Below are 24,113 nucleotides of genomic sequence, written 5' to 3' on the forward strand. Positions count from 1 at the left end.
CTGGCCATACACCATACAATTTTCTTATTCAATTTCCTTTGGATTTACCTTCAACTATGTAGTGCAAGGGCCCGCCTGATTGCATTCACATTGAAAGTTTTTAGGTTTGACCTTATATTATATGGTTTTGGTAAATCTAAAGGAAAGTTGTACAAGAAAATTGTATAATGTATGGCCAGCTTAAATGTTCTAAATCTAAGCTGGCCATACACCATACAATCATTTAGATTGATTAAAGAATATATATATATATATATATATATATATATAAAACTCAATATTCTCATAAAATACAAATTAAACATTAAAACATATTTGAAATATAATAGAGATGTAACTATAAAAGTTCAATAAATGCCAATTATATTATATTATTATTATTAGATTTTTTGGTGAACGATTGCCCCCCCCATGTTGAGGGCATGTGGCCTGGTAAGGTTCAGGAGGGGGCGGAGTTTGCTTGCCCCCCCTTTTCGTGGCCTGTCAGGTTGCATGTTTGGAGAAGGCCCCTTTCACACGTGTGTGACTTGTCCTGTGACTTGAGACTACAAAGTCACATGACAAATTGTACCCCATGATTTCCAATGAATACCGTTCATATCTGTGCGACTTCAGAGTAGTCCTTGTATTACTTTGATGTCCATAGACCTCAAGATTACACAGGCATGTCAAGTCACATCAAAGTCGCACTACTTTCAGGTCGTACAAGTTTGAAAGAGGCCTATAGGGTCTGGTATGGATTTGAGGGGATACCCGTGTCGTTGGTAAAAAAAAGTTGGCATGGGGGTTCCCCTTAAAATCTGTAACAGACACAAAAGGGCCTGGTATGGATTGGGGTGTACCCCCCGCCTTTTTTTGTTTTTCCTTTCTAGATTTTTTTTATTGCTGGCAATTTTAAAGATGCTGGAGGCCGCCGGCTCCAAAGGTTTGTATCTGAACCGCTGCTTAGGAAATGCTCCAACCGTATTGGACATGTGTGAACCTGCCTTAGGTGTTTGCATATTGGCTGTCACTTTTCCATCCACCAGGATAAACTCCAGGTAGGTGGTGCTGTGGTTGGGATTTGAACCCGTGATCTGAGTGCTGCTAGTCTGGATTTGAACCCGTGACTGGGGGGTGCTAGTCTGGATTTGAACCCATGACCTGAGTGCTGCTAGTCTGGATTTGAACCCGTGACCTGAGTGCTAGTAGTCTGGATTTGAACCCGTGACCTGAGTGCTGCTAGTCTGGATTTGAACCCATGACCTGAGTGCTAGTAGTCTGGATTTGAACCCGTGACCTGAGTGCTAGTAGTCTGGATTTGAACCCATGACCTGAGTGCAGCTCACCTGGAGTGCTGACCACTCAGCCATTGCGCTGATCAGATCTAGAAGAAGAATATATAGGAGGACTGTGATGAAAGGAGAGACATCTATAACTAGAAGACAACATTCTAATTCAATTCTATTTACACAATAAAAAGATTGATGGTATAATAGAGACCTAGGGGCGTGGCCTGGATTGGGGGAGGGGCCACACTGATTTTATTTACCAATCAGATTTGTGTTGTTACCCCCCCTTGGGGCAGGCAGCACAGCTCCTAACTTCCATAACCCTCGTACACATGATCCGACTTCCAACCAACTTTTCCGTGGATTTTAGTCTGAAGGGCGTTGGCCGTGAACTTGTTCAGCATACACACGGCACAACATTTTCATCCAACATTCACCAAACCACGTGGTTTTTCAGCTCTTTACCGCCACCCTTTGGGCAAATTCTGCTATTGTTGGCTGATGTTTAACATTGGTTCGGAGCATGCGTGTTTGTACATCGGATTTTAGTTGGACCAACTTGCGTACACACGATCGGATAAACCGACGTAACAGATTTATTGCCCAACAATTGGTGAGCATGAAGAGCCAACTTTTGTTGTTGTTAATTCAGCCAATAATTGTCTGATGGAGCATACACACGGTCAGATTATCCCACCCAACACGTCCGTCAGACAATTATGGCCATAAATCTGGATTGTGTGTATGAGGCTTAAATGTTACTGAAGTGGGTTTGTATTTAGAAAATGTTGTTGTATTTCCTGACATGAAGCAAACAAGGATTGGGAGTCGTTAGCAAATAGTTCATTTTAGGTGTCCATACACTATACAATCTGATTGTACAATCTCCTTCAGATTTACCAAAACTTATATAATGGGAGGACACACCGGCTCACCGATCTCTGTGTATCCAATCAGGCAGGCCCTTGTACTACATAATTGATGGAGATTGTACAATCAGATTGTATAGTGTATGCTGAGCTTTACAGAACTCGGGACACGTTTCTCCTGATTCCAATACTACATCTCTATCCACATAGACTGCTATCTGATCTCTCATCTCCTCCACTCTACAGATCAACAGATCTATGCAAGATGGAATGAAGGAATCAAATGTCTGTATTTAGAGAGAATCAGGAATCACTGATCAATTGTATTGTAAGTGTGCACCTGGGGGGAGGGGTGTGATCTGCTGGGGGGAGGGGTGTGATCTGCTGGGGGGAAGGGTGTGATCTGCTGGGGGGGAGGGGTGTGATCTGCTGGGGGGGAGGGGTGTGATCTGCTGGGGGGAGGGGTGTGATATGTTAGGAGGGGGGAGGGGTGTGATCTGCTGGGAGGGGGAGGGGTGTGATCTGCTGGGAGGGGGGAGGGGTGTGATCTGCTGGGGGGAGGGGTGTGATCTGCTGGGAGGGGGAGGGGAGTGATCTGCTGGGGGGAGGGGAGTGATCTGCTGGGAGGGGGGAGGGGTGTGATCTGCTGGGAGGGGGTGTGATCTGCTGGGAGGGGGAGGGGAGACACAGGTGTGTACTAATGAGGTCAGCTGACTTCCTTCCTGTGTCTTATTGGCTTCTCAGTCTGATATCTACAGACCAGCAAGAGATGAGGTGTTATAGGAAATATAGGAAACACGCAGGGAAGGTCTTCTTCTCTCAGGTACAGAAATTGTGTAGATTTTGCAGCAGAGGTACATTAATGGTTAATTAGTACATAGGGGGGGAGGGGATTTGACCTTTAATGGTGACATATGGAGACACTCATCTGTCAGGGAAAACGGTTACAAATGTGACCAGAGAGGACTCATCGGTGACATTTTCTGTGAATGGAGAACTTTTGATGGGGTGACATGTGAACCCCACCAGGATGAGGCCACCAAAAACCAGACAAGTATGTATGGGGGGGAGGGGTGAGGATTGCTGGGTGACGTGCGGAGAGGTCATTAGGACTATACAGGATTTTATTTTACACAACAGTTTGTGGAGCTCTGGATAAAATGTATATATAATATATACACTTCCCACACTGTATATACAGGAAGATGTAGAAATCCAGGAAGTCTCCTGTGTATAGAAACAGGAAGTGATGTGTGTGCTGAGGATCACTAAACACAACATTTCACACATCAAACCCCGGGAACATGAAGACATCTCCCACACTTACCTTCCAAATCAGGAACATCTCCTCATGAGAAGAAAGTCATCTCACTGACAACTACAAGCAGCCCGAGCAACAGTTCTGTGCGCTATTGTGACCATCTATGTGCGGGAAATTCCCATTCTCTACATCTTCTCACCAGTCATCACTATGATTATTTCACTAAATGGTGTTCATGGGATGGGAACTGGTGATTAGAGAAAACTAATAGTATGAAATGTTCAATAGATTACCGAGACCATCCCCCCACCAATCATTGGGGCCCGAAAATCTACATTGGAGCAAATAGAAGATTTTTTATTTTTGTGTGTGGTTTTTTTTGTTTTGGATTTACACTTATTTCTCTATTTAATGACTTCCATGTGTGCAAAATAAAATGATTTTGTAGCCAAGTAGATTTAACCCCTTCAATACTGGGCACTCCCCTCCCCCCTTTAAACAAACAAAAAAAGACAGAACATTTTGAAAGGGGGGGGATTTGCAAACTTTTATAACAAACTATAAAAAACAGTTTGTTTTTTTTTTCCCATCATTGATGGGCTCTGGTAGGGGACACTGGTGGGCATTGCTTAGCAGCAGTGACTGTGTGGGATCGATGTCCCATTTTACACAATCCGGTAATCTGCTGTCCTAGGCAACACCAAAATCGGGGCCCCCATGTAAGTTTGCCCCACCCCTTCCTGTTTAATAAATGTGACTTCCTCAAATTGAAGGACTACAAGTCCCAGCATGAATCCCTGAGGTCTCTTCAGTTCATGCTGGGACCTGTAGTCTGTCACTAGTTGACTAGCTAGGGGAGGGGGTGTGTCATGAGCTCTGAGGGGCTCGTGCTGGGACCTGCAGTCCTTCATATTATTTTTTTTTTTTTTCTTTTGGGGGGTCACATCCATATCTCACGGGCTCATGCTGGGACTTGCAGCCCTTCATTTTTGGGGGGTCACATCCTTAGATCTCACGGGTTCATGCTGGGACCTCAAGTCCTTAACTAGTTGGGGGGGGGTGTCACATCCTCGGCTCCGAGGGGCTCATGCTGGGACCTGTACCCCTTCACTTTGGGGGGTCACATCCCCCCAAAAGTAAAGGACCACAAATCCCAGCATGAATCCCTGAGATCTAAGGATGTAACCCCTTAGATCTCAGGGGTTCATACTGGGACCTAAAATCCTTCATTAGGCAGATGGGATCAGTGGCAGTAATGGGGGGGTTCAGGGGCGGTGATTTGGGGGGGGTTGGGTGGAATGGAATAAGTAACTCTCACTTGCTGTCACTCGGTGTGAGAGACACCTCCTCCCCCCCCCCAGCTCTGTGCCCCCCGTCCATGGGTAGGTGTGTGTGATGCACCTACCTCCCGCCTGTCCTCATCCTCTGGACCCTCAGCCTGGTCAGCCTGTCTTCCTTTTGCTTTCTCAGTTGGGGGTGGAGAAGAAGTTGAAGTGCAGACTCCTGGAGGAGCCAAGGGTGCTGAGACCACAGCTGCTCAGGTCAGGGTGGTCACTGTACTGAGGTCCGGTGCATTTTTTTTTTTTTTATATATATTCCGGTGCATTTTTGATGTGTTTTACTGTGTGCCAGTACAGTCCATTACAGGAAAAATGCAACAGGTGTGTGTGTGTGTGGTGTGTTTTTTTTTTTTTTGTTTTGTTCTGGAACTGACCACACTGGTGTGAACGATGCCATTGGAAACCATCTAACCTACTTTTCCATACATTTTTGATGCAGAAAAAAACGCACTGCACTGTATGTGGTGTGCAATTTAAAATCACAGCCTAAAACCCAGCAATAGGAGCATCCCAATCGGTGCGATGCCACACCAATTCCCAAAAGTAGCTCCTGCACTACTTTTGGTGACTTCCGGAGCGATTTCAATAGACCTCATCTGTGCATGAAAGCGCACGGATGTCTTTCAAGTCACACCCCCCCCCCCCAAAGTTGGACTGAAATGCTGCTTTGAAATGGTGTGAGTTCACATGAAGTCGCTCAATTTCAAAGCCGTTTTCAGTGTGAAAATTAATAAATTAAATGCACACAAGAGACAGGCTGGGCAAATGAAGTGGGGGAGGGGAAATTTCTGTTACAGTGAGAGACATCTTATAGCCCACTTACACAAGCCACAGCTTTTTGCACCATGTGCATGTCTGGAAAACACACAGGGCTCTGATGTCATGGTTGGGATTTGAACCCACAACCGTAGTGACGTGAGGCAGAAGTGCTAACCACTAAACCACTGTTCTACCCGTAGTATCACATAGAATATATAGTAGTAATATCATGATTCAAGAAGTAAGATCTATAAGATTAGATATTCTAATAAAATTTGAATTTGACATAAAATGTCATATACTAGAGATATAACTGTTTGTTATTTTATAGATCTGTGACGAGAGTCATTTTGGGTAGGGTGTCCGAGAACCCCAGTCTGATCTGTATATTGTCTCATACTGTTGTGGACTCTTTGGGTCTTAGGGGTGTGGTTGTATTCCATTGTTTTTATTGTCTGTCAGCCTTGGAAAAAAAGTATATTATGGGATGTATGTCTCGGTGGGGGGGAACCTCCCGCAGCCCCTCCCTGATGATGAGACTGTTTACTGATGAGAAGCTTGAATACACCTGACCTGTGTGTCTATTGGTATTGGACAGTTTACTCCACCCTACATTGACTTATGGATAGTGACTGGGTGATCTATGGGGTCTTGGATAGAGCTGGTTCTGGACAAAGGAAGCATTTACGGCAGACATACTCTTGTTGAGGACGGAGGTCCATTACAATTGGGGATGAGCCGAACACCCTCCGGTTCAGTTTGCGGCAGAACATGTGAACAGGCAAAAAATTAATGTGAACACCTTTAATGTCTATGGGACACGAACGTGAAAAATCAAAAGTGCTAATTTTTAAAGGCTAATATGCAAGTTATTGTCATCAAAAGTGTTTGGGGACCCGGGTCCTGCCCCAGGGGACATGTATCAATGCAAAAAAAAGTTTTAAAAAATGACGTTTTTTTGGGAGCAGTGATTTTAATAATGTTTTAAAGTGAAACAATAAATGTGAAATATTCCTTTAAATATCTTGCCTGGGGGGTGTCTATAGTATGCCTGTAAAGTGGCGCATTTTTCCCGTGTTTAGAACAGTCCCTGCACAAAATTGACATTTCTAAAGGAATAAGTCATTTAAAACTGCTTGCGGCTGTAATGTAATGTCGGATCCCGGAAATATAGATGAAAACCAATGAGAAAAATGGTATGGGTCCCCCCCAGCCCACTACCAGGCCCTTTGGGTCTGGTTTGGGTATTAAGGGGAACTCTGCACCCAAATTACAAAAAAAGGCGTGGGGCCCCCAGGCCCTATATACTCTGAACAGCAGTATACAGGCGGTCCCCGGGTTACAAAGAAGATGGGGACTGTAGGTTTGTTCTTAAGTTTAATCTGTTTGTAATTTGGAACAGGTACATTTTGTAAGTGTAGCTCCAGCCCAAAAATCTATTTTTAAGCTTTTTGGATAACATAGGGAAGGGTTATCACCCCTGTAACATTTGTTTTGCTGCCTGTGCACCTCTTCAGAAGATTTCACCTCACTTTCTGTCCCAATGACAATTGGATTTTGAAAAATTTGGGTTATTAGGGAAACAAGGATTGGTGTTAAAGCATCGGTGGAGGAGACACCTCTTCCCATATTAACTCTTACAGGAGAGAATTTTCCTTCCTAGTCGTTTGTAAGTCGGATGTTTGAAAATAGGGGACCGCCTGTGTATATACTATACAGCCTGCCCTATACACTCTGCGGAAATTTGGGCCTTAGGTGTTGGTGGTACCAGAACACTGTAAGTCTTCAGTTACTCTTGGTGGGCGCTGGAACATGCCCTGCTGTGAAATATTATATAAAGAATTGTAATTACATGCCACTGTTAAACAGGGGTAGAAAAATTGGGCCTTAGGTTGTGGTGGCACAACACTGTAAAGCCTCACGGATACTCTTGTTGAGTGCAGGAATGATCCCTGCTGTTAAATTTTTGAGGGGCAGAAAAATTGGGCCTTAGGCAGTGGTGGTGGTGCCCTGAACCAAAAATATTCTTAGAAGCTATCATCATGAAGATTGAGAAGTAATAGAATAGTCATTCAGCATAATAGGATAGTCACTCAGCATATGCAAGGGATCCCACACCCATAGAAAATCAATCGGTTACATCAGCATCAGGTGCTTGGTAGCTGGTGATCCAAGTCTCGCTCACATTCATAAAAATGAATCAATCAACAGAGCCTGTGGACAGGTGCACTCTGTGATCAGATACAAAACCTCCAGCAGCACTGAATGTGCGCTCAGAACGCTGGATGCAGGACAGGCCAGTAGCTCAATTGCATATTGAGCAAGCTCTGGCCAGCGGTCCATCCTCAAGAACCAGTAACCCAGTGGATGTTCTGTTGGAAAGGTCTCAAAGTCTGATCTTGCCCCCAGATATTCCTGCACCATGTAATTCAGACGCTGGCGATGGTTGCTGGAACCAATCAGACCTTGAGGACTGAAGAATTGTCTGAAGGCATTGGTCAGCCAGCCACCTTCTCCGCTGCTCTTTCTGTGACTGAACGAAGCCTCAGCAACACGTTGTCCAGCACCAGGAAGTTGTAACCTCCCAGGCTCTGGAAATGCATTGCACAAACCTTTCTACAAGACCTCCCGAAGATGTTTCATCCTCTGCTCCCTCTGCGAAGGCTGGATAAGTTCTGCAACCTTACCCTTGTAATGTGGATCAAGAAGGGTTGCCAGCCAGTAATGATCCCTCTCCCTGATACCTCAAATCCTAGGGTCCTTTCGCAGGGTTTGCAGGATCAGGAAGGCCATGCATCATAAGTTTGCAGAGGCATTTGATCCTGAGTCCTCTGGGTCACTAATGATCACATGATCCTCAACCACCTCCTCCCAGCCATAAACTCCATGGGTTTCTGGGGACTGAAAATGATCCCTTGAAGACTGCTGCTGATGCTGATTGTTATACTCCACCTCCATGCTAACACAATCCTCAAGGGGGCCTTGAGAGGTAAGGAACAGGTAAGGAATCCTCCTCTTCCTCCCGCTGTTCTGCCTCAAGTGCCCTGTCCATTATACCACGAAGCGTGTGCTCCGACAGGAAGATAAGAGGAACAGTATCACTGATGCATGCACTGTCACTGCTCACCATCCTCATGGCCTCCTCAAATGGTGACAGGACAGTGCATGCATCCTTGATCAGTAGCCACTGGCATGGCGAAAAAAATCAAAGCTCCCCTGACCCTCTCCTGGTGCCATACTCACACAGGTACTCATTGATAGCCCCTTGCTGCATGTGCAGCTGCTGCAGCATTGCCAACGTTGAGTTCCACCTTGTGGGCATGCTGAAAATGAGGCGGTTCTTGGGCAGGTTGCATTCCTTTTGAACGTCAGCCAGCCGAGCACTGGCATTATATGACCGGCAGAAATAACTACAGACTTCCCTGGCCTGCCTCAGGAGATCCTGTAAGCCCGGGTACCTGCTCAAGAACCACTGCACCACCAAATTCAGGATTTGAGCCAAACGGGGAACATGGGTCAAGTGTCCCTGTTAGAGGGCGGAGAGGAGGTTGGTGCCATTGTCGCATAAAACCATTCCTGACTGAAGCTGGCATGGTGTCAACCACCTCTGAGCCTTCCTCTGCAGAGCTGACAGAATCTCTGCCCCAGTGTGGCTCCTGTCCCCTAAGCAGACCAACTCAAGCACAGCATGGCATCTTTTTGCGTGAGTGCTTGCGTAGCCCCTTGAACGCCTACGGACCACCGCTGGTTCAGAGGAGGAGGCCATAGAGGAAGAGGAGGAGGTGGAGGAGAGCTGTGGCAGAATCACCGCTAGTATTGTGGTGGCGGAACAAGCTCCAACAATACTGAACCCTGTCCTTCATCCTTCCCAGCTGCCAGCAGAGTTACCCAGTGCACCATGAAAGAAAGGTAATGTCCCTGTCAATGCCTGCTGGACCATGAGTCAGCGGTAATATGCACCTTACTGCTGACCGCCCTGTCCAACGAGGCCAAGACATCACCTTCCACATGCTGGTAGAAAGCCAGAATGGCCTTCTGTGAAAAGAAATTGCATTTGGGGAGCTGCCACTGAGGTACCGCACATTCCACAAATTCACGAAAGGGGGCAGAGTCTACCAGCTGAAAAGGCAGCAGTTGCAGTGCTAGTAATTTGGCCAAGCTAGCATTCAGACGCTGAGCATGTGGATGGCTGGGACCGAATTTCTTTCGACGGTTTAGCAACTGGGGTAGGGAAATTTGCCTGCTAAAATCAGATGTTGGTGTACCGCTAGCAGATTGGCCGCAAGTACTTGGGACACCTATTACTATACCTTCATTCCTCTCAGTGCAGGTTTCTGAGGACTGGAGGTATAGTGGAGTTGGAGATCCCAGCTGATGAGGAGCTAGGAGAGATACGCCTTGTTCTTGTGGGTCTTTTAAGTGCTGTTGCCAACGGACTGCATGGGAGGTTGTCATATGTCTGGTCAAGCATGTGGAGGTCAAGCAGCTGCTGTTTTGGCCATGCTTGATACGCTTCAGACATTTGTTGCAAACTGCAACTGTGCAATCTGCTGCATACGTGTCAAAGGCCCACGCCAAAGAACTTTATAAAATATGCGGAGAGTCCGCAGCGCCCTGCACCTGCTTAGCTCTGCGGTGTGATGCAATGGGTGGCTGCCCTTAAGCTACCCCCTGGAGGGCATCCTGCCTCCTACCGGGCACCAAAGTAGTCACTGACCTCATCATCCCCTCCCTCCTCGTCACTGGAGCAAACTTGGCAGTATGCTGCAGCTGGGGAACATGACTGCCAGTTTCTTGGGCACCCCCTCTCTCTAGGCTCACGTTACTCCCTTCCTCAACCTGGGTACCATCTTCGGAGCCTTCAAATTGCTGCACATCCTCCTGCAGCATGTACCCGACACTGTCGCCGAATAGTTTGGGGGACTCCTCCATGCATGATGGGGCTAGGGAAGGAGTGACTGTTGACATGGAGCTTATGGAATAGGCCGCTTTGGCAGCTGCATTGGCAGGCAAACTACTCTGAGCCTGGGTGACAGAGGATGAGGAGAATGAGGACGGCTTTGTTATCCATTCCACCAACTCTTCTTCATGTTGTGGCTTAATAACACAGCCAGCTGCAGAAAACAAGGACAAGCGTGCCCCATGGCCACGTACTGAGGATGCCCCGTTGACTGTAGACACAGAGTCTGCTTGCCCTCTTTTAGTGGCCTGTGAGTGTTTGCCTCTCCTTGGTGGCCTTCCGGACATGCTGTAAATTTTGTTTAGCAAAATCACACTACACTGTATTGTGTACTGTGTACACCACCAGAAGTCTAATAGCAACTATGGATGCACTGTATGTATTGTGTACACCACCAGAAAAGTAGTAGCAACTGCACTATGGGTGCATGGTACTGTGTACACTGCCTCATAGGTCGCATTGATAGGCGGCACTGATCTAGAAGAGGGGGAGATTCCCATTGAGCAGTCAGGGAGGCATGTAAGAGCCACTCAGTGTGTGAAACTGTAATGTAATGTCACTGCTTGTGGAGGAGCTGTCAAAACTCAGCGCTGATGTCGGGGGTGGGCGGGACTGAACAGTTAGCCTATCAAACACAAGCCAATGGGATAGGGGCTGGGCAGGCTGCTCCATGTATGTGGCTGCGCCCCCTTTCTTAAGCAGTCCAATCATTGACTGGTGTATGATAGCTGATAGGGGGTGGAGCCACATTAATGGAGCGGCCTGCCCAGCCCCCTATCCCATTGGCTTGCGTTTGATAGGCTAGCTGTTTTGTCCCACCCACCCCCCAACATCAGCGCTGAGTTTTGACAGCTCCTCTCTGCAAGCAGTGACATTACATTAGTTTTGCGCACAGAGCGGCTCTTGCATGCCTCCCTGACTGCTCAATGGGCAACTGTCTCATAGGCAGCTCCCTATACAGTCTCTTACAGCATTTTACAGCAGATCTCCAGGGACACATTAGGGTGTGCCCAGGCACACCCCCTGCATACACCTATGTGTGTAGGAATATACAGAACTTGTCACCTCGCCCTGTGTAGGAATGAACATAACTGGGCACCTCGCTCCGTGTAGGAATGTACAGAGCTAGTCACCTTGCCCTGTGTAGGAATGAACATAACTGGTCACCTCGCCCTGTGTAGGAGTGTACAGAACTGGTTAATGAGTGTCAGATACTTTCACTGTCATTCTCTCTCTTCTGCTCTCAGCGATGGCGTCTGCTGATCTGAGGAAGGAACTGGAATGTTACGTCTGTCTGAACAATTATATAGATCCTGTAACCCTGAAATGTGGACATAACTTCTGCCGGGGCTGTATTGGTCGTGTGTTGGATACACAGGAGAGGTGTGGAGGGTATTACTGTCCTGAATGTAGAGAAGAGTTCCAGGATCGGCCTGCACTGCACAGGAACATAACACTACAGAACATAGTGGAGAATTTCCTGTCTGCTCAGCCAGATCAGAAGAAGTCCGGGTTCTTCTGTACCTATTGTCTTCACACTCCTGTACCTGCTGTTATATCCTGTCTGATGTGTGAAGCTTTTCTGTGTGTCAATCACCTGACAGTCCACAGCAAGTCACCAGAACACGTCTTATGTGTCCCCACCACTTCCCTGGAGAACAGGAAATGCTCCGTCCAACACTCACACCTCCAGGCTGGAGGACCAAATATTGGGGCTGTACAGCAAACATCGGGAGTTACAGACATTTTACTGGATGTGAGGACAGCTGGTCATCTTCTACATATATCAGATGACTGGAAAACTGCATCCTTCTCATCATCACATCAGCATCGCCCAAAAACACCAGAGAAGTTTCAGGGTCCTCAGGTGATGAGCAGTCAGAGGTTCTCCTCAGGGAGACATTACTGGGAAGTGGATGTCGGGGGGGCAGATTACTGGAGAGTCGGGATGTGTTACCCCAGTATAGACAGGAGAGGAGATCAGTCATGGATTGGATATAATCAGAAGTCCTGGAGTTTGGAGAGGTGGGAGTTGTGGGATAATCAGTACTCAGTGATACATGACAGTAATAAGACCCCATTACCCGGCGGTGTCTCCAGTAGGAGAGTCAGGATAGATCTGGATTATGAGGCCGGGCGGATCTCCTTTTATGATCTGTGTGACCCGATCCGACATCTCCACACCTTCACCACCACCTTCACTGAGCCCCTCCATGCTGGGGTATGGGTAGGGGGAGGTTGTATAAGGATATGTGGGGGGAATCAGAAGTGAGAGATCTGCCCAGAGACATCACAAGGTGGATTATCTGATTTGTTTCAGTTTTGTATGTGTGGGGATGGTTTAGGACCCCTGCCAGGTATTTACTGCTATCCAGTGCTACATTAGAGCGATTTCCCCCTCACTTCCTGTCCCTTTGACAACATTTCACCAGACCGGAAGTGAGGGGAACTCTCCAATAGCAACACAGACAGATAGAGAATTCCTTTCTTTAGTAAATTAGGGGAATGATCAGAACCCATCAAGTTTTTATTTGTCTGTGTCCCTCTTATAGGTTTTCTTTAATTTCTTGTCTGATAAAACATTGTCACCAGGACAGCAAGTGAGGGGACATCTCTCTAATGGAACCCCGGATAGCAGTAATAACCTGACAGGGGTTCTAATCCTCCCCCACTCCATTCAAATCTAGAACAATAGGATTTGTCGAGACACACACTTTTATATCCACAATGAGAATTCCTACATTTCTGTCCTCACAGGTTCCTTTACATGACCAATCCATGGATCTGTGATTGCTCCTCCCCCTCACTGTGATTAGCACTATGAATACAGCCAGTACTAGTCTTGTTCCTATTGGTTATGATGTAGAGGAGCGGGGATTGTGGACAGGGGGTATACAGTCTCAGGAAGTGGAAATCCTTGGCTCTGTATATAGGAATATTGATCAATGATTGGATATAGATAGAACGATGGGAGGGATTAGACGATGACTACAATCACCATTAACCCCTTTAGTCCCGGCACCTCTATGATCTTTATGGAGCCGAGCAATTGTTCCATTTCCTCTATGGCCCTATTCAACTGATAAAGAGAAATAATTCTCATATGATTTACTAATGATGAAATGACATGACTAAGTGCTTATATGCTAATGTTAGAGAACCTGTTGTTATTATATAAAGAATCTGTCTAGAATGACTTTACAGAAAGAGGTTATTAGAACAAATTGTTGTTCTCGGGATCCTTGGAAGGTCTTGTTGGGGAACATAGAGACAGTAGGTCTCTTTCTTCTACAATGAGGGATTTGGGAGTCTGGAGGTGGGACAAGCTGATAAGGTGTTCAGAGATAACAGAAATGAATGTCTCTTGTAATGAATGATGTGCTGCTTGTACAAATTCTTCAGTGAATGATTCCATCTGTAAAATGTTGATGTTTGGGAAGATCCTCCATGACAACTGTCTAGGATTGGAGGGTAAAAGCCTCCAGTATGATGAAGAGGTCAGATCCTTGGTCCACCTGCCATGTCTTAGGATCTCCACACATCTTCATCTCTCTACTTTCTAATCTTTACTTTTACTTTGTAATTCTTCTCTTCTAAATAAACTTCCAGAACCTTCACCGGGATCAGAGGTTGTTATTTCCTCATCACATTTCACAAGAACTTTGTAATCCCGATGGAACACATCCATCATTTTATTGGGACACACAAGGCTTCCTGTGGTCAGGATTGTCTTACAATGTTACATTTTCCTATATATAAGACACAAACACATCACAGAATGGAAAAAATAGATCTCCTTTGCTTGGTATGACCAGTGTTCATGTTACTGTAAAGATAAAACTAAAGCACACAGATATTTATTTCTACTACAATTATTGTTCCTCGTTTGTTTTCTTGTCCTGAATGAGTATTAAGAAGTAATGTCCGCTATTCTGTAACGTTACATGTATTGAACATTTACACTTACATATCTATTATATGGGAATATTTTTTCATGTTAAATTCCTTTTTTAGGAGACTTTAGAGTTCTACTTATTTATGTTCATTCTTTAACCACTTGCCGACTGCCTCACACAGATATATTGTGGCAGAATGACACGGGCAGGCAGAGTAACGTATGGGTGCCCGAGGTGGTCGGCATCGTTCCAGGAGCGATCCGTGCTGGAGGGGAGGCCACCGATTCATGGCCATCCCCTCGCGATCGCTCTTGATGAATGAAAGCTTCCTCTGCTTCTGAACTGTAAACAGAAGCAGAGGAAGTGATGTCATCTCACCTTGTGGATCCTTTTTGTTCCGGCGCCCGAGGAGAGAAGACATCAATGTGAGTTTGCACTAACACTAGTACACATAGGCACATAAAACCCACCCCCCGATCACCCCCCTGCACCCCCTGTCACAGTGACACCAATAGCAGTTTTTATTTTTTTTACTGATCACTGAATTGGTGTCATTTGTGACTGTTATAACTGTTAGGGCAGTTAGTGGTAGGCCCCTTTTAGGTCTAGGGTGCTCCCATAACCCCCCCCCATAAAGGTTTAACCCCTTGATCACCACCCCCCCCCCAGTTAACCCTTTCATCCCCTGTCGCCAGTGTCACCAAGCAATCTTTTTTCTGATCGCTGTATTAGTGTCACAGGTGACGCTAGTTAACCAGGTAGGTATTTAGGTTCACCATCAGCTTTTTATAGTGTCAGGGATCCCCATATACTACCTAAATAAAGGTTTTAACCCCCTGATTGCCCCCTAGTTAACCCTTTCACCAGTGATCACCATATAAGTGTTACAGGTGATGCTGGTTATTATTTTTTTTAATTTTTTTTTTCTATACCCGCCGTTTTAATTCCTGATCACCCAGCGGGTAATATCAGTTAGTTTTTTTTGTGTCAGATAGGGTCTGCGTCACTCCAGGGAGCATCAGATTAGTGCCAGTAGCACTAACACCCTCGCACGCACCATACACCTCCCTTAGTGGTATAGTATCTGAACGGATCGATATCTGATCAGATCTATAATAGCGTCCTCAGCAGTTTAGGGTTCCCAAAAACAGTGTTAGCGGGATCAGCCCAGATACCTACTAGCACCTGCATTTAGCTCCTCTGCCCAGCCCACCCAAGTGCAGTATCGATTGATCACCGTCACTTACAAAACACTAAACACAACTTATGCAGAAAAAAGTGCAGCGCTGGAAAAATATACCATGATATACTTAAATATAAATGTATACAAAAAATGTAAATATAAAAAAATGGAGAAAAAAATGTGCAACGCTGAATACATATACATATACTTATAAATGTATAAAAAATGGAAATACGTGATCACAAAAATTAATTTGAATTAATAATGAAAAAAATATATATAAACTTTGAATTTCATAAACCCTAGTGTCCATATATTAATTAAATGTTGTGAAGTGATGAATTGGTGATTTCACTGCAGATGTGTATATTGTGACTTCCACCGCCCTTCACCCCAGGAAGATTGAAGGCTTACCAGGGTTTATGAAAATCAAAAAGGGTGTATGTGTATATATCTTGGAATAAACTGAGGTCCAGCAGGGGGAAGTAAGAATTTATAGGCTGGTGCAGTTTCTCACTTCTATGCACAGATGTTAAGATTCTGGCAAAAGCCCTAGCAGACAGGTTAAAAAAGATAATCTCTAAAGTAATACATTCAGACCAAACCGGTTTTATACCGGATAGATCGGTGAGTATGAATATCAGGCGAGTTTATGGTAATGTACAAATACCCACGGAGAAAGAGGGGAATAGAGCTATCTTATCATTTGATAGCCTTGAGTGGCATTATTTGTGGAAAGTACTGGCAGAGTTTAAAATTGGCCCTAACTTTGTGAAATGGTTGAGATTTCTATATGACAAACCAAGAACCAAAGTTAGGGTCAACGGGGAGTGCTCCAAATGGTTCCAATTAGGGAGGGGGACGAGACAGGGGTGTCCATTATCGCCCTTGCATTGGAGCCTGTGGCAGTCACACTAAGAACGTTGTAAGAATTCCAGGGTGTTAAAAGAAGGGGCGTAGAGGAGAAAGTCGCAATGTATGCGGATGACATCCTGTTTTGGGGGATACACAGGCCTCTTTGCTAGCTGCCATGAAACTGATCAAAGAATTTGGTCGCTTCTCGGGCTTAAGAATAAATTGGAAAAAATCAGCTCTTCTGCCGATAGACCCCTTGGTAAACCCTCTCCCGAGACAGGTAAATTCAATAAAAGTTGTAAACCAAATGAGGTACCTAGGGGTAAATATAACAAAAGACCCAGGGCAGTACATAACAGGCAATGTAGTACCACTAATGGTGAAGTTAAAACAGAAGAGTCGGGTGTGGGGTGGTCTTCCTCTCTCGGTCGCCGGTAGATGTAACCTTATTGAGATGATATGGATGCCGCAAATTCTATTTGTAATACACAATTCCCCCGTCTGGATCCCAAAACATTGGTTTAAAAAAACTGGATAGTTTGTTTAGGGAACTAATTTTGAAAAATGGGGTGGCAAGGATTGGCTTGAAGGCGCTACGGCGGCTGAGGGAGGTGGGAGGCCTGGCGTTACCGGACCCTTGGGGTTACTTTCTGGCAGCCCAAATGCAGTTTATGAGAGGCAGCAACCTGCCCGAAGAAAGGGCAGGAGGAAATAGTATATGGATGAATAACATCAGTCACGATACAGTGGTGGAAGCAGTGGAGGCCGAATCTTTTGGGTATAGTTGCCCCACAACTCAGCTAATGATTGGATGCTGGAAGATGGTAAAGGCTGTATTGGGATATACGGGGTTCTCTGAGTTTTCTCTAATATGGAACAGCAAAAATTTAAAAGAGCTTAATGTGATGGGGAAAATAGAGGAATGGGATAGGAGAGGAATCCACTGCTTGGTGCAACTGTACAGGGCAGGGAGGTTGAAATTGTTTCAAGAGATAAGAGAAGAGTTTGCAGTGCCCAATAGATTATTTTTCAGTTACTTGCAAGTGAGGCATGCCCTGGAGGTACAATTTAGAGGCAAGGAGATAGAGTGGAGTGAAATACCCTTGCTAAGGAAATTGGTAAATACTAGGGGATCTAAAGGGCTGATTTCAGAAATGTATAGGAGTATAAATAAGGCAGGGCAGGAGGGGGAAGTGGAGTCTGAAAAGAGCTAAATGGGAGGTAGAGGTTGGTACAATAACGGAGGAACAGTGGAAATATATTCTGGCATTAGGGCCAAGGATATCTGTCACTGTCACAGGGGGTCTCCCATTTGTATTTGATTTATAGACTTTACTATACACCAGAAAAATGATTTTGGTTTGGAAGGAGGCAGGATGCGAAATGTCAGCGTTGTGGAGACAGGAGGGGAGATTTGATACATATGTTCTGGCGATGTCCCAAGTTATACAGGTATTGGGAAAAATTAGTGGGGGAAATTAACGCAGTATTTGGATCCTCGCTGGACATGGAGGCTAGAACTTGTCTTTTGAGTTTGATGGAGAAAAATGGCATGCTGAAAGATACCCAGACCGCAATTTTAAGATGCCTGTCTCAGGGAAGGAAGATCATAGCACGGAAATGGCAGGAGAAAGAACCCCCAACAGTAGCAGAATGGAGAAAAGAGGTTAAATGTTCTGCTTCGCGTTATTGAACTGTTGTAAAACACTAGTCAGACAGCTTAACAATAATTCAGAATGCAATAAACGTGAGACATCAGATCTGTATGTATTCTTTATCCCGAATAACTTTCTAAAACTACAACATAAGCATAAACAAAACATATGTGTCAGTACATTAAACATTATACAGCAGCCTCACTCTATCAGTGAGAGTACTCACAGACAATTCCATCATTAGTCCAGGAATAGTTTAAGAGCTCTTCTACATGCAGTCTGATCCAGGAGTAGTAATGAAATGAATGAAATACAGTTCCAGGTTAATGGTTACTGCATTTTACTATGAGGAGAATCCTACATCCTGTCAAGTTCTGGCAAAGTAATAACCATCTCTGACCACTAGATGGCAACAACATAAACTAACATTACAGTATAAACTGTAACAGCACATATTACTATGAACAATATGGGCAGAACACTCCCTGTCTGGCATAATTTATTATGTCTTTACCTAAATAACTACTGCTATGCAGAAAAAACATATACAGGAAAATGTAATCCTAGCTAGTCCGAGATCAAAACTATAATGTCAGTTATAGGTCTGAGATAAATTCTGGCGGTCTCATTTTTTACAGTTTTGACCTCCACCTTTCTAACCTTGCCATCCCTGCTTGGTAGAGCATTGACAATAAGTCCTACGGGCCACTCGTTCCTGCCCTCTTGGCTGTCCTTCAACAGAACAACATCACCCACTTTTACGTTTGGGCGATCCTCAGTCCATTTCCTATGGCGTTGCAGATTTGACAGATACTCTCTCTTCCATCTTTTCCAAAAGGTGTCTGCCAAGCATTGTACTTGCTTCCATTGTTTTGCATGAACTTGTGTTGTACGTATGGTCCCAGATGGAGCAGACAAAGAGTTCATCTTTTGAGTCAACAACATTGCTGGGGTAAGGACCATAGGTGTATCTGGGTCTGAGGACACAGGAACTATAGGCCTGGCATTCATAATAGCCGTAACCTCTGCCATAAAGGTGCTTAAAGTCTCATGGGTCAAGTGAGCAGGTTTGGTTGGTAGCCACATAGCGTCCAAGATTTGCCTGGCAATACCTAATAAGTCTCTCCCAGACACCACCCATATGTGAGGCGTGTGGAGGATTAAAGACCCATGTACATCCTCTGTCTTGCAGAAAGTCTTCCAATTGTGATTCGCTGTCACAAATGTTAAGTTCTTTGCAGGCTCCCACAAAGTTTGTCCCTCTGTCAGAACGGAGCAGTTTTGCTGGGCCACAAATTGAGAAGAATCTCCTCAAGGCATTAATAAAGCTTGATGTTGACATGGCTTCAAGTAGCTCTATGTGTACAGCTCGGGTGGACAAACAAGTGAAAAGGACTGCCCATCATTTACTGTCCGCGCTGCCTCCTCTAGTGCGATGGGTTAAAACAGACCACGGACCAAATACATCTAAGCCCACATTGGTGAAAGGTGGTTGAGCAATTACTCTGTACTCTGGTAGCTCTGCCATCTTTTGACTTTGTAATCTTCCTTGCAGTTTGCGACAGATGACACATTTGTGTATAACAGCTGATACCAAGCGTTTGCCACCAAGAATCCAGAGACCTGCGGATCTAATTGCACCTTCTGTGATGTGTCGCCCTTGGTGAACTACTTGTTCATGATGGTACCTAACAAGCAGTGTCGCAACGTGGTGATCATAAGGTATAATGACAGGCTGTTTCTCTTCTTCTGAAAGTTCAGCAAGAGACAAACGTCCTTCTACTCTCAACAACCCATTCTTGTCTAAAAATGGGCTAAGCCTCCTAAGACGGCTTTGTTTTGGTAATGACTTTTGTTTTTTGATGCAGTCAATTTCCTTCTGGAAATGTTTGTTTTGAACAGAAGAAATTATAACAGACTTTGCCTGAGCAAGTTCTACTAGATTGACCTGTTCATGGAAACTTTCCCACCTCCTGACCTGATCGCTATTGGTTTCTCTCCGGAAGGTTTTAGCGACATGGATGAGTCTGGCTAGGGTCTTAACTAATATCTTCCAGCAAGCAAATCTATTAAAGCAATGTGAGTGAAGTGTGGCTTCAGAAGCTTTGGTACTGAAACTCGTAATTTCTGATCTGATTTCAGGGTCTGCTTTCGGGCTCTATGAGTGGATAAACATTAGCAGTGTCTGTCTGCTCACAGTGTGGTTGGTACAGAAAGGATGGGCCTGAGAACCATATAGAGTTCTGAAGGCATGCTGCTTGAGTAGGTCTAGTGGCATAATATGCAGGGTTTTGCTCTGTAGATACATAGAACCACTGATCTGGGTGTGAAGATTGATTCTATTCACTCTGTTGGAGACATACAGATGGAACCTCCTAGTGGTGCTGCAAATGTACCCTAGGACAGTCTTGCTGTCGGTGAAGAATTTCACAGCATCAAAGTCAGTGTCTAGTATCCCTTTAATGAATTCAGTGAAATCTCTTTTCACTTCTGGCTTCCTCTGCAGAGTTTTGCTGAGTGAATGCAAATGCTTCATGGCTTGTTCCCTGTTACTAGGCAAAACACGTCTGGGTGTGCAAAAGGGAAGAGGGGCCACCCAACTGTGATTGTCATCTTGGTAAGCCTCTCTATCCATAATCTGCAAGAAGGTCTGATCCTCTATAGAGAGGGCTTGTTTATCATCATCTTTAGTTTTCTGGAACACTGTAATTCCTAGATTGTCTGTCTCAATGTTGGAATTGACTTCTTCTTTACCATATAGAGTAGAGGAGTCAGTGTTGTGTCGACCTGCCAAAGCTTTCCTTGACAATGAAGCTGTTGTGACAGGGACTGAGAAGGGATGTGCGTCCATTTGTTAACACAGATGTCTTCAAAGTGGTAATATTGTCAGGCTGGTGCACTGTCCCCAGGCAAACTTCTCCTACAATGACCCACCCCAGGTCCAGTCTCTGTGCATAGGGGGCATTATAAGGTCCATTGATTTGATGGCGCACCTTGTGTACCTGAAGGATGTCTCTCCCGAGAAGTAGAAGGATAGAAACATCTGGCTCAACAGCTGGGATAAGGTGAGTAATTGAGCGGAGGTGAAGGTGGTGATGGGCTACTTCTGGAGAGGGAATCTCAGTTTTGTTGTCAGGTATCATGCCACACTCTATTAGGGTAGGAAGTGGAAACTGCACTTTCTTATTGAAGGATTCATTGGTAAAGTCAGAAGCTCTTCTCCCTGTGGTTTCAATTGTCCCCGCACATGTCCTTAGAGTGTATGGAACTGCACTTGCCTTAAGATTAAAGATATCAAAGAAGTCTGACTTTGCAAGGGATCTGTTGCTCTGTTCATCTAGCACTGCATACATTTTTACTGCCCTTTCTCTCTTGCCAGTGGGATACACAGTCACTAAACAGATTTTAGAGCATGAACGTGCACTCTTGCCTTGTCCACATACTTCAGTGCAATTAGACATTACTGAGGAGAGTGGGGTCTCTTGTTGCTCCCTGCCCTGATCTTTCCTGGGTTCTACAGTCTCTAGTGGGGCAGGAGCAGGGCCTGGGTGCAAAGCTGCAATATGTCTCACTGCCACATTCTGTACATTCTACTGGTATTTTGCAGTCTTTAGCACCGTGATAAGTAGATCCGCAACACTTGAAACAGATGCCATTCTGTTTAAGGAAGGACATCCGCTCTGCAATAGGTTTGCTTCTAAAGCCTTTGCATTTCTTTAGTGGATGTGGTTTTTTGTGTATTGGGCAATGTCTATTAGGGTTTTCTATGGTGTGTACCTTGTGGGTGCTTTGATAGTCTGTGACTTCTGAAGGTACAGCTGTTTTGTGTGTGGATACAGAGGTCCTACCGTGAGGTCTGTGAGGTTTCTCAGGTCTGTGTGATTGATTGCCACTGGTGGTGAAGGCGAAGCTGGGATCACTTCGGATTTTCGCTTGCTGTCTGACAAACCTAAAAAAAGACAGAGAAAGGGGGGAAAAGCGACTCCATAATCTTCTTTGAATTTACCTCCCACAGACATCCACTTGTCTTGCAGATTTGAGGGTAGTTTCTCTACTATGGGATTAGTGCCTCTAGCTGTATCTAGGTATGAAAGTCCTGGCAAGTAGCCATCCTCTTTGGCATATTCTATCTCTAGTAGAAGATCACTTAGTTCTTGTAGCCGCACGTTGTCTCTGTAGCCCACCTTGGGAAAGACTTCAAGTTTTTTCAGCAGTGCTCCTTCTATTACCTCTGGGGATCCATACATTTCTTCTAGTCTTTTCCAGGTCATGTTGAGTCCTGCTGCAGGGTTGAACAGGTTTGCTCTTCTCATCCTCTTAGCATGCTCTGCTGACTCTGTACCAAGCCATTTTATCATTAAATTAAGCATTTCTGCTGGTGAAAAGTTCAGACCTTCAGTGGCATTCAGGAAGGAAGATTTCCATGCCCAATAGTTTTCAGGACAGTCATCAAATTGGAGAAAGCCTGAGCTTACCATTTCTTTGCGTATGAGATATTTGGTGACATCCACTGCACATTGTTGTTCACACATGTATTCTATAGGTTGAGGTGATGGGAACACTTGTTTTTTGTTCTTGGGGGTTTCTGGTGCTTCATTCTTGATTTGCTGGCAGCCGCTGACCTCATGTGGTTGATTGGACCTGCTCAGGGGGCTTGTTGATTTTGGCCTGAATTCTATTGCTTCAGGTTTGAGAGACAGTTGCTTTGCATGCACAGTACTAAGGTTCTGGATGTACTCACTTGTACGATCTGCAGAGAATAGAGGTTTTCCTGGAACCTCTGAGTCTTTATATGATTTTTCACTTCCAGAAGGATTTGTTCCCATGTAGGCAGCGGCCTCTGCTTCAGCAGCTGCAGTCTGTCGCTGCAGGATGAGCAATTTTGATTCTAATTCCGCTTCTTCTTGTGCGATGGCAGCTTTCTTTGCTGCTAACTCCTGCATCATCATGGCTTCTTTTTCTGCGTACTGTAGCTGGATTTGGGCAGCTTCTGCCTTGGCGCGAGCTTTAACTGCTGAGGACATCTTGCTAGCCCATGAAGATCTGGACACATGCGACTGTGCATCGTCTTGCTGGGCGCTGGGAATGTTCTTCCTGCCTTGCTGTGTCGGCGGTAGCATGTCATCAGCCTGGTACTTTGTTCCTGATCTGAGACTCATGCTGCAGTAATGGCGTCTCAGTTTATTCCAGACTGTCAAGTGGTTGTCTTTTTACTGTTCTGCTTCGCGTTATTGAACTGTTGTATAACACTAGTCAGACAGCTTAACAATAATTCAGAAGTCAAGAAACGTGAGACATCAGATCGGTATGTATTCTTTATCCCGAATAACTTTGTAAAACTACAACATAAGCATAAACAAAACATATGTGTCAGTACATTATACATTATACAGCAGCCTCACTCTATCAGTGAGAGTACTCACAGACAATTCCATCATTAGTCCAGGAATGGTTTAAGAGCTCTTCTACATGCAGTCTGATCCAGGAGCAGTAATGAAATGAAGGAAATACAGTTCCAGGTTAAAGGTTACTGCCTTTTACTATGAGGAGAATCCTACATCCTGTCAAGTTCTGGCAAAGTAATAACCATCTCTGTCCACTAGATGGCGGCAACAACATAAACTAACATTACAGTATAAACTGTAACAGCACATATTACTATGAACAATATGGGCAGAACATTGAAGATATGATCATAAAGGAGGAACTCTGGTATAGAAGGAGAGGTAGTTTGAAGAAATATAAGAACATATGGAAGTTATGGCTGGAGCATGAATGGGTTGAATAAAGAATAAGAGCATTAGGTAGAAAGGGTGGTGTGTGTATGGGGTGGGGGGTGGGGGTGGGGGTGTATGGGGTGATGGGGGGAGGGGAAGTATGAAGGGGAAATAGAGGGCAAAATGTTTGGATACTGCTGAAGATTTTATGTGGTGTTTACACTGCCTGCTCGGTTGGAGAAATTTTCTATTTCAAATTAAAAATAATAGGAATATTAAAGATAAGTTGAAAACTAGCCACAATGATGTGAAATATAAGAGGGGATAAAGTTTTATCTCCAAAGTTG

General features: G+C 44.9%; 2 protein-coding genes across 2 annotated transcripts; one reads left to right on the forward strand and one right to left on the reverse strand.

The window, feature by feature from the left end:
- The first annotated feature begins 11,709 nt into the window (after positions 1-11,709).
- On the forward strand, positions 11,710-14,266 carry LOC141129133 (E3 ubiquitin-protein ligase TRIM39-like). The gene is made up of 2 exons (XM_073616952.1): positions 11,710-11,775; positions 12,154-14,266. The coding sequence occupies exons 1-2, from the start codon at positions 11,710-11,712 to the stop codon at positions 12,730-12,732; spliced, it is 645 nt and encodes a 214-aa protein (XP_073473053.1). The 3' UTR covers positions 12,733-14,266.
- A 3,888-nt stretch (positions 14,267-18,154) lies between these two features.
- Positions 18,155-23,637, reverse strand: LOC141123904 (uncharacterized). The gene is made up of 2 exons (XM_073612080.1): positions 23,473-23,637; positions 18,155-23,388 (listed from the first exon to the last, which is right to left on the reverse strand). Exon 2 carries the CDS (start codon positions 23,206-23,208, stop codon positions 21,814-21,816), a length of 1,395 nt encoding a protein of 464 aa, XP_073468181.1. The 5' UTR covers positions 23,209-23,388; positions 23,473-23,637; the 3' UTR covers positions 18,155-21,813.
- Positions 23,638-24,113: the final 476 nt, after the last annotated feature.

This window comes from Aquarana catesbeiana, linkage group LG01 (genome assembly GCF_042186555.1).
Source record: "Aquarana catesbeiana isolate 2022-GZ linkage group LG01, ASM4218655v1, whole genome shotgun sequence".
Classification (NCBI taxonomy): domain Eukaryota; kingdom Metazoa; phylum Chordata; class Amphibia; order Anura; family Ranidae; genus Aquarana; species Aquarana catesbeiana.